Source organism: Falco biarmicus, chromosome Z (assembly GCF_023638135.1).
Source record: "Falco biarmicus isolate bFalBia1 chromosome Z, bFalBia1.pri, whole genome shotgun sequence".
In the NCBI taxonomy this organism is placed as follows: domain Eukaryota; kingdom Metazoa; phylum Chordata; class Aves; order Falconiformes; family Falconidae; genus Falco; species Falco biarmicus.
Genome location: NC_079311.1, coordinates 56,102,997 through 56,119,447, shown reverse-complemented (window position 1 = coordinate 56,119,447; position 16,451 = coordinate 56,102,997). Strand labels below are relative to the sequence as shown.

Genomic DNA, 16,451 nt, shown 5'->3' with positions numbered 1-16,451 from the left:
ATGAAAGCAAATGTTGTCTTTAATCAAAGAAACCAACAAATAGGTCTGATGAAGACCACTTAACATTCACATTCCACATTGCAAGCTGTAAGAACAGTCGAAAGACTGCATTTATAAACTTCCTGAAGATTAAGAACAGTTAACCTTGGAGTTCCACAGTACCATTTATCCAAAACCTTTAAATAATATTTTATAAATGGCTAATATATAAAGTAACTGAGCTGTATCAAATGAAGGACTGAATGTATTTAAAAATAAACCTGCCCTTTGCTGAAATGGAATAATCTGAATTTCTCCTGATTAGAATATCACTATATAGATATCCTATATAGAGCACCGCAGCAGCTCAATAGTAGCAGTAGGACACTTCGAGGCAAAAGGAGTGCAACCTCTAGTTAAAGCTGCATGAAAAATTTAGGTGGACAGAAAGTAACTACCAAATTGGAAATTGTTCAGGACATAGGAATTAATGCTTATTCTCTCTGAAGATTGCCAAGGAATCTTTCCTGTGCTCAGACACCTGGCACTTCAGGCAATATGATGATCACCATACACAGCATACTACCCTTTGGTGTAGCAAAGGAAAACTAGCACCTGATTCACAGTCAACTATTTTTTTCACAATGGATGCTCCATGGAGTCAATTTCTTTTGAAATTGACAGCTCCAGCACTTCCTGAGAGATCCTTCAGACTTGTACAGTAAGCAGTATGACTGTAGGCTAGAGCAGAATTGAACATGGAAAACATAAAAACATTATCTTCCAATGTTGCCAGATAGCTTACGCTGAATCAAAGAACTAATTTAATTTTTAACCTCTACTGAATCTTTGACAAAAATAAACTAACATAAATAATCATTACCAAAAATTGGCTCTGGAGTAGTGTTCCACGTACAGCTGCTCATCAGAAAAAGGAGCCAAATGAATGTCACTGTATGTTGGGAACATCATTCCTAGTAAACAAAAGACAATATAAAGTAGAAAGGCAAGTATTCAAGAAGTGTTTGAACAATGTTCTTAAATACATGGTTTAGTGTTAAGGTTGTCCTGTGTGGAGTAAGCAGCTGGATGTGACGATCCTTGTGAACCCCTTCCAACTCAGGATATTCTGTGATTCTATAGTCCCATAGATATCCCTACAGGGATTCTTCACCAGCAAGAAACCACCAGTTCAGAAGCAGCAGTTGCCATACACTTGAGATATCTTCGCATTTAGTTTCATTAATATATGGGTTACTGAAATGTTAATATGCTAAACCAGTAAAAACCCCAACCCAGAACAACTTACAGAAGAAACCAGAATACTTAATAAAGTCCTAGTAATTTCATGGTCCCATATCAAATATCCAAATTATTTAGCTTTCTTCAAATGAAGCAAAATGCTAGCTATTAAATACGTCCTCAGCACTCTCCAGTGGAATTACAGCACCTTCTCTGCTTATAGCTAACCTAATAAATACAACATTTGTGAGAAGGATTTGCATTAAAGCTCAGACTTCATCTTGAATTAAACTGCTGGGTATGGTTTTGGTCAAATTCAGAACTGCTGTTAACGAAGGAAGAAGTTATATGAACTTCACTCTTAAGAATTTTATTCGGAAACTCATAGCACTTCAGAGTAAATACTGAGAAGTTTACAAACAGAAAAATGTTATTATACCTTTTTTTTTTAAACAGATGCTGAAGTTGAGAAACAAGTGTTCTATTTGCATGAAGTGGCAAATCAGTGACTGAGCAGGGAATGAAATCCTGATCTACACTAGTTTGCAAGAATGCATTTTCATTAGGATGTTGCACTCTAATGGCTTAGGAAACCACAGGAATTACCTGCTATGGACAGTGCATCGGACCACCTAGCAGCTTAAAAGAAAGCCCTTGTATTCCATTATGCACGTGTCAATGGAAGCAGGAAACAAGGCCTGGTCATTTTGAACTACACTAGAGCGTACTTCACCCATTTTTAATCTGGTATAAAACACAATGCATAGTTGAAGGTAAGGATAGGTAGAGCAGGGGAGGGGAAAGGAAACAGCTTTCCTTTTGTAAGTGCGTCATGTAGGAAGAGTTCACAGGAATTTAAATCAAGAACAACACCCACTCACAAAACACACATGCTTTTTAAAACTGGCTGTGGGGAGAATATTAGCAAGTTTGCAGAGAATTTGGGACAGAAAGTTTCCAAAGCTAACTGGTACTAAATATTAGCAGCTAACTCAAAATGTCACAATCTCAGCTTACTTCTTAGACAATCGTTAAGTTTAATAATCACCACATAAGGGGATTCATCCCCACTATACAAGTGAGCAATCAGAAAGTTAGGCACATAGTTTAAAAGCACTCATTTAAAACTGAAAATGAGCTGCCTACTGACCATTTTTCAGAAGCCCTCCACTGAAACTGGGCCCTAAGAATCTAAACAGGAGACTCAGGATCAGTGGCTGACAAGAAAAATACTGCCCAAACATGCTTTGCAAGTTTGAAACAGATCAACAGCAAAGTCATTAGCTACCTGCATTAAGGCACAGATTCAGTCCATTCAGAAACTTCCATGCTGAGTAATTTTACTTGAGAAAGGTCTCTTTTAAAGAAGCCTTTCAAAGAGAGACTTAATTTAATTTTCAGCAGTTCATGTAGAAAGATTTATCATTTAGCAATTGGATGCTCAGATTTGCCTCTCAAGGAAGATTCCCATGAGGCCCTGGAACTTACTGATTCTCTTCAAAACTCCAAACACAGGAGGGATGAAATACAGAGCATTGAACACTGTGAATCTCTCACATGTCACTCAAAGGGAACATGCAAGTATCAGAATAAGATATTTGGGAGAAGCACTATGAAAGTACGTCAAAACAATTTGAACTTCACAGTTTTCCCAAAGGCAATATATTACAGGTTTTCCATGAAAAAAGCTCATCCTATTTGACTGTTCTGCTCTTGCCTGCATTTCACTGTCTGGCAGTTGAGGCTAGTGTGTCATCATCTATTGTGATATGTTGCAACAGAGATGCATGGTGTATACAGCAGCAAGTTAAGATTAAAACACAAGCAGAACTCAGCAGTGCAACAGCAACATAATCAAAAGCTATTTCCACCGTGAAACAGCAAGAGGTCACAGCATATAGTACAACAGCAGTGGCTGCATCATTATACAAATTCCCCTGCCCCCCCTAGATGTTGGTAGTAAAGCTAGAACGAGGGTATAGAACCAGACAATCCTGGCCCAGTTCAAGTCTTTTTCTTTCAGAAGATTTTTTATCTTCCCTTCTCTATGCAGGGCGTAACTGTGGTGACACACTCACCATTTGATTTCAACCATTTTTTGGAATGGAGGTAACTTTCCAGCATCCTTTCATTGAACAGCATATAACCCATCGGTTCAGAAATTACCACATCCACACTCTCAGGCAGGGAGATCTCCTCAATTTTTCCAGACAGAACTGTGATCTTGTCAGAAAGGTTGTTGCTTCTCACCAACAGCTGGAGGAAAAAACCCAAAAGTACACAGAGTGTTGACTCCTTTGATTAGCAGAATTTATATCAGACATTTTTAATTAGCATTAAACTCCCTATAGTGTAAACCAACTACCTCAGTCTGTTAATATAAATTAAAATATAAAGGTAAAATTTTTCCTTGCTACACGAAAATTTCTAAAGGCTAAGGCTCCTGGAGCAAACTCAGAGGAATGTATTGTGTGGGATCAGCAAGTGACAGTACAAGTACTGTTGTTCTGTAAGAGATAATTGTAATCAATATCCACAGGAACAAATATCTACCAGGAAAAGGGGGTAGTTTAATTCAATACAGATTACAAAGAAAGGGTCATCGTAATTGTCCACGTTTTTAAAATACTGTTCTTGAGTGAGTTACATACTCATGACAGAATGAAGAAACACAAAGAGCTGAAGTTTTCAGTGAGTAATTTCTAAGCATAAATGGAGCACAGCACTATATTCACGTAAACACATTCACATGGTCCAGTATTAAGAGCCATAATACTGGAGATTTATCCACTTTTTTTGTGCATAGTGAACCTCGGAGCAGAACATCTAACGAACAGAAGAAACAGACCTAAAATTTTATGTTTGATACAGCTAGTTATGAAGGAAAATAACAGCTTTTTCAAAGCCTTTATATATCTACACATGTGTATGCTATTTAGCTGCACTGTACTCAGACATATGGGGAAGTATCTAAACCTATGTTCAAATAACGAGTAGAATCTCAGTTCTTCTGGTACACACTCACAAAGAAACAATTATTTCCCACTAATCTAAGGTCTCTGCTGGGAGATTCTATCAAATGAAGGATGCTTTGCAACAGCACAGTAGGAGATTTGTATTGATGTCCAGAGATACCAGGAAAATCCAGTAAATAATAGGAAACACTCCCTCACAGATGTACTTGCATTGGTATAATTATAAGATCAATAGAAGAGCATAATTACTTCCACAAACCTTTTCCAAAACATACTGGGCCTCAGGCAACAGTGATGAAACCTATGACTCATTCTAACTAGAGAGGCTAATGTTGTTATTAGCTAATTCACTGAAATGTGAATATGCTAAAGCAGTTAGTAAGAAACCCAACCCGAACAACCTATAGAACAGGTCAGAACACTTCATAAAGTTCTAAAGATTTTATGGTCCTATATCAAATACTTGAACTATTTAGTTTTCATCAAATGAAGTGAAAAGCTAGCTGTTTTTCCAGTAGAATCATAGCACCTTTGCTTATAGCTAGCCTTATAAATATAACATCTGTGTGAAGGATTTGCATCAAAGCTTGAATCAGTGATACAATTAAAGATTTTCAGTCACAACCTGCCTACATAAATGGCATGCTAATATGATGATAAAACTACTAAATAAAACAAAAATCATTGTACACCAACACGCTACCAATTAGGTAAATAACATTTCTGCTACTTTTACTGATGAGTGTTTGTAACCAGTTCTAAGAACAGGTTGACAGATTTTTTGGAAGTTCTTTAGACCAGAGACTATGTGAGCAGACACATGATGTGATTTCATTTTGGAAATGAAATTACCATTTTGTTCACAGGTGAATTGTGAATCTAAAAATAACTAACCTTCAAATAAAAGCTCAGCAGCAGCATGGATGCACAAAGGCAGAACCCGAAATCATTTCAGACCCTCACAGACTGCGCCAGATAACTCACATGGTTGGCTAGAGGGCAGCAGAATGCTACAATATCTCTATCACATGAAGTGGAAATGCTTATATTATGAAAATCTTTTACTGAAAATTTTTACTTTTTTTTTTTACTGCTTTATTTTTTTTTTTACTGGAAGTAGTAGCATGGAGACAAATAGAAAAGGCTTTTCATTGTTATTCCATATTATTGTTATTACACAACAACAACAACAAAAATAACGTTTATTTGCTCTCCTACCCCTAGATTCAGCAAAAAACAAAGAAAATTCAAAGAAACACTGTCAGTACTAATCCTGTTGTTCAGAGTGTAGCTATGAGTTGGGAAAGCTAATGTTCCCTGTGCTTTTGGCCATCTTAGCACAGACAGCAACTGTGTTCCTAAAAGGAATTTAGCTGATGTCAGGTTTTGGCCACAGAGTCTCAGGGAACAGACACCTCTGCTTATTCACACAAGATTCTTCTCAGTGTCACTCCAATATGCTCAGACTGTGGCCTGAAAAAGCAATTCTGCACCTGCCAAAATCTCAGTCTGTGTACCAGGACTGTCAGGAAGCCAACAAATGTCAATTTAAGCATTCATATTTACATGCATATCTGAGACAGACTAGATCAAGAGATTGATTTATTTCAGGGAGAAGATAATTTGTCCTATGTCAGCCTTTTTTTTTTTTTTTTTTTTTTCCCCTGTGATTTTTACAGCTGTTTAAGAGTTCATAAGCAGTTCCTGTCTAGCTGGATTAGTGGCAATGAAAAGCTAGTTTTGAAAGTGTTAAACGTTTAATTTTTAAAAAATTATTTTTTAAACACAAAGATGTTTTTCTGAAACTGAAATTTACCATGCATTGATGAACTCTGATTAGTGGCTTATTATCACATAACAGAAGCAAAAATCAAATGACTGACATTAAAGATTGGAGAGCTACAGCCTCTCACAAATCGCATACATCTGTTTTGTACAAAAGGAAGATTCTACAGAAGTGAAAAAAAAAAGGTACAACAGCTACAGAACCTAAGTGTATTATATCAAATGCGCATACAATATTGTTAACTTCTGCTTCCATGCAGTACTAGTCTAAAACACAGATTTAAAAATAAATAAATAAGTGAAGCACTTTGAGGATGCTAAAAGCTATGAACTTAACTCTTTGTCCTAGTGACTTCCATCTTGTTTGAACTTACTTTATTTTTGATAGGATTATTATGTTAATTCACCCTCTGCAGTACATTAATGAATTGAGGGTTTTAAACACAGGAAGTTATTTCTGCCATCACCAATACAACTTTCCTGCTCAGGCAGGAATATTGGCCATGTCATTTAAAAGATTTGCTTTAAAAAATTTCTTTATCTCTTTCACTGAAACACTCAACCCATACCTTCATTTTGACAGCTTACTGGTTTTACTAATCTAAATTGAAGCTTCTTTTTTAAATATTAGCAAATTTTGTGCCTTTTTAAACAAATACTATTGGCAAATGAAGAACAAGCAGCTAACAGTGATGGCAGCAGAGTTTGTTGACTCAGTGCCTTTGGGAATCAATAGCAAATCTGTGGCAAAAAGAGAACAAGTATCTGAGTGGGTGTGTTGACAATGCTTTCACCTCCCACACAGTATTTCAGAAATTCCTGCCATCACCAAGTTATGGTCAGCACAATGTGTTTGAACAAAAGGAGTGAAGCAGCTTCAATATTTCATCGTTTTAGTGAAGGAAAAAAAGATCCAGGAAAAAAAATTTCACCCAGTGTGTTATCATTTTGTCAACTGATGGAGAAGAATGCGTTGTTTTCAACATACATGCTCTCGTGATTCTCCCAGACTTCAGAACACTTTGAAAGCAGGCCAAGATTACAGTGATGGAGGATAAAATTGATATCTTGAACCAAAATACAAGCAGTTAAAATTGTATCTGGTGTATGCACTCCCTTCAAACGAGTTGCATCCATCTGCCACCAAATGCGGCCATGTTTGTGTTCTGGCTATTTTTTCCTTTACCTTTTCTCATGCAGCATTCATTAAAATTAAATGCCTAAAAGTTTTTGGTAAAATAGTAAGGATTTGTTCAACAACAAACCAATCAAAACTGATCTCTGTAATACATAAAGCTAATGAGAAACTTCTCACATACATCTCTCCTCATGAAAGGGCCAGTTTTGTATCCAGATACAGCAGATTTCTCACCCAATAAAACAGACTGAAAAAGAGGCCCAAGTGTTCCATAAGCCCAATAATCGATGTCATGTATCATACAAAGCTATGAATTCAATCCTTTTCCATATGACTTCGCCCAGAATTATCATGAAACACTACAATATAAATATCATAACATGTTTCACATTTTGATACCAGGATCCATCCCTACTCATAAATCAAGTCTGTTTTCTCCGGAGACCAAACAAAAGTGTAAAATTCCTCATGGAACAAAACCCTCTGAATCTGATTCCCAAAGTTGGCAAACAGATTAATCTGTGCAAGCACTGCTATAGGAACCCTGCCAAAATAGTAAAGAGCATGACAGCATCTTGAATAGTGAAACACGAATACTCCAGTAGCTTTTATCTAATTGTGGAACTACACACTTTTTAGAGAGGCTTAAGAACTATGTGTTTGAAAGTTCTGCTGTAATTAAACTTATTAATGTACTGAACACTGGGGGATACAGAGAAAACAGAATAACATCTTCCCACTACATAGAAGACTGAGAGGACTCATGCAGGTGACAACATATATATGTGTTAACAATGTGCCTTTGTGCAGCGCTTCAAAAAAACCCCAACAGAAATACAATGTTAATTTGACATATACATTCTCTTGCATTTTTCAAAAGTAAATAGCAAGACTGACAGATGGCCCACCAAGACCCTAAGCAAAAATGTAATTGGCTGCAATTTTCAATAGTTACAGATAAAAGTACAGTTATGCAGGTGCAAAAGAAAGTCAAATTAGTAGAGTTAATCTATCAGGAAGCTTCATACAACTCCACCTGCTCCAATTTTGCGCATCAGCACTGCTGCATTTATCCAAGATCATAAGCAATTTTTCTGACCTTGCCTAACAGAAGATCTCAGGAGTAATCATCACACATCCGAGCTTACAATATAAGGCTTGGTCCACCCTTTAGAGTTCACCTGAACTGCCAAACCTTTAAAATACAGATGTAAACAAACTAAGTGTATGAATGAGGTATATTCTACACTAGTTCCAAAGAATACAAGGAATCATAGAATTGTTTGGGTTGGAAGAGATCTTCACAGACCTCTTCCAGGGATATTATTCCACTAGGCCAGGTTGCTCAAAGTCCTGTCCAACTGAACCTTGCACACTTCCGGGAATGGGGCAGCCACAACTTCTCCAGGCAACCTGTTCCAGTGTTTTACCACCCTCATAGTAAAAAAGATTCTTTCTTACATCTAGTCTGAATCTACCCTCCTTTAGTTTTTAGTGTACATTAACAGCATACCATACGAACCCCACCACACAGCATCTGACATACCAGCTGAGACAGGAGACAATTTGCCACGTAATTAAATACAGTTAAAGGCTTTTAATCTAAATCACAGAAAACACAAACAGGTGCAGTTTATTTGTTTATTGCACAGAAGATAGTAAGGTGCACACAAGTACTACCTAAACAATACATAGAAAATAACTGCAAACATTATGGTGCTTGAGACAGAATCTTTGCAAAACTGCCCCAAGTGCGTATCAAATGCTTTCCTAAATTCCTGTATGTGTTTTGCAGGCAAACTGAGTCCACCCATACATGAGCACCCTCACAGGAGTCGTAACAGAGTCGACTCAAGGTTAATTGTCTTTCATTAAATGAATTCCCTTGTGTTTGCCTATTGAAACAGATGGAATAGCAATCCTGCATGTAACAACTTACTATTCACACCCCATATCATGACAAACATTTCATCAGAAGTAGGTATTTCTACTTGTAATGATCCCATCACTAGCTAACCTCCATAACACAATCACATTTTCCTCATGTATACTAGCTCACTCTTTCTGTTTATCTAATACCAGTCTATTAATGTTGATGCTTACCCTTGGTCCTAGACAGACTGCTTAGAATCACATTTCCTGTTTAGACAAAACAACTACCGGCACCAGCCACTTCCAGCTTTACTTCTTCTGCTCCCCACCATTTTATTGGCAAAGGATTTACTGCAATAGTGAATCTAGATTGAGATGGCTTTCATCTCACATCTTATGCACAGATCACTGAAGAGCACTGGCTCTCATTCACTCTACACAGTCTCCCCCCTATTACAAGCTGGTTTGTTCAGCAAGATCCGTTTCAACTTTCTTTCTCTACCATGGATGGTAAATGGCAGGAGCCAGCAGTTGTATATCCAGAACGTGGAGTCACAGAATAGAAGAAAACCTGGTGCAGAGTCATGATAAAGGTTCACAGGGTTTCTCCCTCCTCTGTTGAATTTTTCGAAACAGGAAAAAAAGCAGTTAAGCCTTGGATACACAAATGCCAGGCAGAAACTATTGTGTGTGCTAGTAAAAATCCGATACCCAATAGGTAGACCAGACTGACATGAAAATAAACAAAAGGTGACAATAATATTAACTCAAAATATTCATTCATTCATTCAAAAATAAAATTCCTTTGAATGCTATTCTTTTCAGTGTACAGAAACAGCAAAGTACTGGGAATAAATATTACAGACCTTAGACTGTTATAATGACTTGCATTTTAAAATTATGTATATTATTAATTAATCTTCTGTTGTCATATTTAGTTTAAATGCAAATAAGACTTGTCTAATGTAAACCTGTATGAACTTCAATGGAATTATGTCACACATGCAGACCACCATAACAAAGAGGTTCAGGTCTGTCTAGCTTTCCTGAACAGCCTGATGAAGCCATGGAACAAAACAGAAATGCAAGCTTACTGCAAATCAACAAAAAAGCCACCCAACTACTACACAGAATACAGTGACACAGACAGGAGATATTCTTCAGCAAATATCTAAAATAAATGAGTGACTAAGCAACAGCCAGTATGTTTCCTAATAGAGCAGCTGCTATGAATTTTCCCTCCAACACATTTTTCAGATATTCTACCTTTGCACATCTATACATAATACACAGTCTTCAACACTGTCAAACAGACATCTGATTTCTGGTCACTGCACTGTAGTACTAAATCTTTAATATAATTCTTTTAAAACAAACCTCCAACCATAAAGAGGAATTTACTGTAAACAAGAAATCTCTCAGTAAAAAGTATTACAGCATTAATTTGCACTGTTCAAGTATTATTTCCTGTCAGTCAGTAGTTCATTGTATCAGTTTCAAGTGTTTTGTATTATAACAGAAAAAAATTTTAAAAGGAATTATTTATTAATCTCCCATTCAACATTATTACACATCCGAAACAGATGAACAATATAATAAATTCATACAGAAATGAGAGAAGAAATGGATGGAAAGTAATGCTCTTCTCATAATCCAGACAATTGATAAACCATACTAATGAAATCCCACTGTGGAATATAAGGAGATGACAAATAGTATACCTATGGATAAGCATCTTTATACTGAATAAACTTAAATTCTTAAAACATATTATGTGTTAATAGATCATCTGACCTACAAGAAAGTTCATGAGTGAACAAGTTTTCACAAGAAATTATGGCTATAGAAGTCTATTATATTTCTTATGAAACTGGAGTCCCATTTGGGAAAGTAGGAGGAGAAGAAAATGACCAAAATTCTATGAATTATCAAACTGACACTCTGAATTTTAGCCAGTATTCTTCAGTAGCTACAGCTGCTTAAGATTCTTTACTTCTCTTGATCAGTCAAAGGTTCTTTATTCCTCTTTATCAATCATAGTTTTAAGCCGTTCAGCATTTCATCCTCCCCAGGAGAAAAGCAATTCAATTTATAAAACAAATGGATTAATGCTATTTCTCTATGAATACGTTGTCAGACATATTACTTGCATCTGCACTGCATCACAATATACTCCATTTTTTATATACCACAGATGTGGCATGTGCCATTTCACAGATAATGATTTTGCTTACTTCTGACCGGAGTCGAGTTCAAAGCTGTGACTAAAATGTTAAAAAACCCCCAACATTATACTCACTACTACACATTACACTACTACTAGGAAAAAAAAGTTCTCTTTTGCTCTTTTTCTTATGCTTTCATAAATAAAACTTCTGACTATAATGAAACAAAGATATGGCACAAAATCATACCTGTTTACAAAATCCTGTGTGAAATAAAACCACTTTCCACCCTTCCCTCTGAGAGATTCCTTCCATAGATTAACATTTTTAATGCTTTTGATAGGTTTGACAAAATGACATACATCAGAAAAATACTCCCTTTAATTAAAAAGAATCTTTCCAATTATTCAAATTACAATAAGAAAATAGAAATGTTCTTTCAGTACATATATGCCGTTAGGCTAGTACATCCTCACCAGTTCCAAAAGTAACACACACATAATAAAACTTTTGTCAACAGCAACACAAATAAGGCAGAACTATAAAATGGTTGTATGAAACAATCTTTTTTCTCAATACATAAGTTAATACAAAATGTGTATGGGGAGATTATGGAGTCCTGTATTTAAGCTGGAGTGAAAAATACAAAGAATTTATACATTAATAACTATTTTTATCTGGAGAGAAATAAAAATGTCTAATATTCATGTTTTGTTCACAGCAGACATTGTAATTTTTTACAAATTTTTACAAAAAAAAATTGTTTGCCAGTCTTCCCCAGGAGCGAGGCTGGATTGCTGCATCAGGACATACAAGAGGAACTGTCATGGAACCACTGAATGCTCATTGTGTGGACTTAGAGGAACTACAGACTCCTAATGTTGCTCTTGAACGTTTATATTCTAGATCAGTAAAGCAAAAAGAAAAACTAACATCTAGATACTGCAAACTTTTTCTAGGTATGGGTTGAAAAATCCTCCATGTTTTCACTTTTCACCCTCATCCACATTAAAACTATTTTTAAAACTCAGCTAGATGTGATCAGTGTTGACAAAATTTATGATTGTAACGTTCACAGCTCTCACCACACATGGTGATGTTCACCTAAATAAGCACAAACTGCAAAAAAAATGGAGAATTTCCCTGTTGCTGCTATTTAGGACTAGCACTTCTTAGGAAGTTACCTTCTCCTAAGGCATTTAGTTACCAATACTACTTTGAGTGCTTACATTTTTTGTAAAATCGTATTAGAATGCTTAGTAAAAATGCCTGAAAAACATCTTTCAAAACTAAGCGCATTCTTTGGACATGTCCTTTTCAAACACTAAACACAGTTTTGCATAAAGGTTGAAAGGCCTAACTGATTGCACTTGGTAGGAACCTAACTTAACTTTCTGATCCCACAGATGTCCCAGAGTCTCAGGAAAAAAGCACTCAAATGTTTTTGCACAGAACCCATGAAAACAAAATCTGGTTAATTTTTTTCCCCCCTTCTGAAAGTAAGAAGTTCAATTATAGTTATGACTGTTCAGTTTTTCACAGAAACAACAATCAGATGGCTTATTTATTTGAGACATTAGAACATTTAGAACACTTTCCAAAATGACCTTCCAAAAGGTTATGTCATTAGAGACCTGACTTCTTAGAAAAATTACACTGAAGTCTTCAGCATTAGCCTTTTAGATGCACAGTTCCAGATCTCTTTAACATTCTAACACTTGCCTCAGGTGAAAACCACTTACCTCTGCGTATTTTGCCATTGAACTGGCTTCAACTGCATAGACTTTTCTAGCTCCAGCCTGCACTGCAAAAAATGAAAGGATTCCTGATCCACAGCCAACATCTAGGACCACCTTGAAAACAAAAGGCAGACCAAAAGAAACAAAATAATCAAAAAGTCACTTCCTGAGACGTATTTTGAGTAACTACATTTTCATAGCTGTACCCTGCATTTAGTAAGCCTGGTATTACTAATTTAGCTTGAAAAAGTGAAAAGGATTGTTAATTAAGAGTTTTAATGCTCTTAATCTTTATTTTAGCAGCAATGGCATATTTTTAAAACACTGGATTGTTTTCATGTGTAAATACGTGGTTATGGTTTGGCAGAAATAGATTTTTGTAACTGAGTTTGTTTAGGAGAAAAATTAGAAAAACAAGCATAGTCTGAATAGACTGGGGAGGGAAGGAAGACATTACGATAATAGTTCTTTGAAGGACTGCAGAATCGTGTCTTTGTGAATGAAGAATCACTCTCTGATGTGGAAGTCTTGGATAAGACCAAACTAACTGTCCTCGGTTTGGTTGGGACAGAGTTAATTTTCTCCTTAGTAGCTGGTACAGTGCTGTGTTTTGGATTTAGTATGAGAATAATGTTGATAATGGACTGATGCTTTAGTTGTTGCTAAGTCAAGGACTTTTCAGCTTCTTGGGCCCTGCCAGTGGGAGGGCTTGAGGGGCACAAGAACCTGGAAGGGGACACAGCCAGGACAGCTGATCCGAACTGGCCAAAGAGGTATTCCATAATATAGAACATAATTCCACAATAGTGATGCTATATAATGAATAATTTAATAATAAATAACTCCATAATAGGGATATTATCTAATATCAAAAGGTATATTCTGTAATATAGAACAGATATAAACTTGGGAAGTTGGCCAGGGAGGTCAGTCGCTGCTCAGGGGCTGGCTGGGCATCGGTCGGCAGATGGTAAGCACCTGTACTGTGTGTCACTTGGGTTTTTTTCCTGTTGTTTCCCTTTGGGTTTTACTCCTCTCTTTATTTCTCCTTTTTTCAAGAAATACTATTATTATTACTGCTGCTACTACTACTACATTTTGTTTCAATTATTATTTTTTTCTTGTTTCAACTCAAAATTTTTACCTGTTTCCCACTTCTCCTCCCCATCCTGCTGGGGGGGGGGGGTGGGGGGGTGGGGTGGGGCGTGTGAGCGAGCAACTATGTGGTACTTTGATGCCAGCTAGAGTTAAACCCTGAGAGTCCTTTTGGTGCTGATAATGCCAAGGTCCTGGTGTCAGTCCCCATATGGGCCACCAACCAAAAAGGACTGTTGTGGTGTCATTGCTGCTGTTAGCGTTAGACCTTCAATTGCACTGCTTGATGTGGTGTCTCCTGAAGGCCCTCCATTAAAACATAAATCCCAAAGCCTTATCAGTCATTCTCCATCCATCAGGTGGCTTGTTGCAAGCCAAAATATTGACTGAAATGTTCAAAGGATCAAAATTTCTGTTTCGATGTATAGTGTAATGCAAAGCCAGTGACTGCTGCAACAGTCCAGACAAGCCTCTAGTTCCTAGCTTCATTTTGTTGTACAGATCAATCAACACTGCTGCAGAGGAAAGTATAAGTACATGGAAAGAGGCTAAATGCCAAAGAAATGGTTAAGATGATGTGATTGATGTGATCTTTGATGCAAAGCCCACTTTTATACTAACAGAATTAGGTTAATACCTAATTCTTTAATTAAAGGTTTAATTAAACCTTGCTTCCCCAAAATTTTAATACTAGCTTTGAGAAAAATCTCACAGAACAGCTCACCGTTTGTATTCCTCCTATGGGTTTCTGCTTGATTGAAAACAAGGAGTGACAGTTTTCCAGTCCCTGTGGCTGAAATTCTCATTAAATTTTGATCCAAGATATGAAACAGAAGCCTGTTCAGCGATTTTAAGCCACCTGGAACTGGAACCTCCTAAGATTTTGAAGCACTTCAACCATGAAACCAAGATACAGCCCTGATCCAATCTCAACAGTGAAAAGCAGAGGAGCTTAAATATAATACAGGTTCAGAGTAATACTGCAGTTTAGTATACCACCAGCTACCCATGTTCTTTATTGCTTCTCTGCCCCAGCTTCCCACATGACACACATTGCTTACCAGCCCTTAAACACACAAAGAAAAAGTTTTGTGTATTCAAACAGAATAGTTCTAACAGAAAAATAATCTTTTAGAATGAAGGGCATATTCCACCCCCAAAAAAGTTACTCTACATGACATTTAGGTTACATATTAAAGAATGCAGCCTAACACACATGGCCTGACTCTGTTGTAGTTGATAGGAATCTGTGTTACAGAAGTACTACACTGCAAAATAAATTAACATTGCTTCTGATACTGCATATAGTCTCAAGTTTGGCATAGAAGCCAGAACCTTGCCTTTAATAATCTTTCCTAGTGAAAAGATCCATTAAGCTTATTTTTTATATCACAGATAACAGGCTGTTACTCATACAATTTTATTTCTGTGCTTTGGCAGGTGTTAGAGTATACTCCTATGACCAGCTCTTCAAGAACAGCAAGTGACAATAAGTATCAGGTACGTAAGTAGGGAGGGAGACAATGACAAGTCAAGGCCAATTTATTTGAATCATAGGTCTGATGGAAGGTTTGGTAGGAACCAAATCCAATGGGAACCACAAATACAGTATTTCTTACTCTCTGCACATGTGAAAAGTATAAGAAGAGTCAACTGCTCAGGTTCTGCACAAAAGATACAATGAAGAAGTATGGCTTTTTGTGCCAGACCTAATTCTGTTGCCATTTCTTACACTATACCTTTGTCTGCATCAGCAGGTGGTATGGCTGTATTAGAACATTTTGTTTCTGGATGATTTAATAAGACTAACTCTAGTCTAATTTTCTTCTATCTTAGTCCAGTTCAGTTTAATCCAAAATTAATCCAGCTTGCTTACTTTGAAACTACCCCACAATGTGAACTGAAGCACCCTGAGTGACCATGATAGAAATTAACCTCAGAAGCTCACTCCTGACCTACATTAAGACTCTGCTGTGCTCATTTGCATCTTCATTAAATTGAAGCAGCTGACACAGAGGTAGCATTTGTCCAGTAACTAGTGAAGCAAGGGGGAAAGGGGCTCAGAAAACGTATGCCATACAGTTGTGGGAATTGCTGGAGGCTGCACAACAAGGCATAGGCATATCTGGAGGATGTTGCGGTGTGGGTGCTGGGCTGGCACGGCTGATGACTCTCCCTAAGTCTGGGAGTGATGGTAACCTGTGGGGAGGTGGGCTCTGGCTGTGGAGAGCCACCAAGTATGATGCAATGGATGGAAAGCAGCAGACTGAACTGTCAAAGGAGGCTGAACAGGAGATAGTTGGGATCTTCACAGGCTCTTTTTAGAGGCAAAAGCCCTGAGCATCAACACCTGGCTGTGCAGCTGGTATCAGAAATTCAGCTTTTATGAGCTCAGTACCTTCTTAAGGGAAGATGACTGCTGAGGAAAGACAGGATCCTCTGAAATAGTGGCATGAGAGCA

General features: G+C 37.1%; 1 protein-coding gene across 1 annotated transcript in view; it reads right to left on the bottom strand.

Moving 5' to 3' along the window:
* The window catches only part of LOC130142829 (histone-arginine methyltransferase CARM1-like), an 81,964-nt gene that overhangs the window by 15,031 nt on the left and 50,482 nt on the right, over positions 1–16,451 (bottom strand). Inside the window, exons 5-7 of the mRNA XM_056325242.1 lie at positions 12,899–13,009; positions 3,300–3,477; positions 863–953 (exon numbers count right to left, since the gene is read on the bottom strand). Coding sequence (XP_056181217.1) covers positions 863–953; positions 3,300–3,477; positions 12,899–13,009 — 380 coding nt within the window. The remainder of the gene's footprint in view (positions 1–862; positions 954–3,299; positions 3,478–12,898; positions 13,010–16,451) is intronic.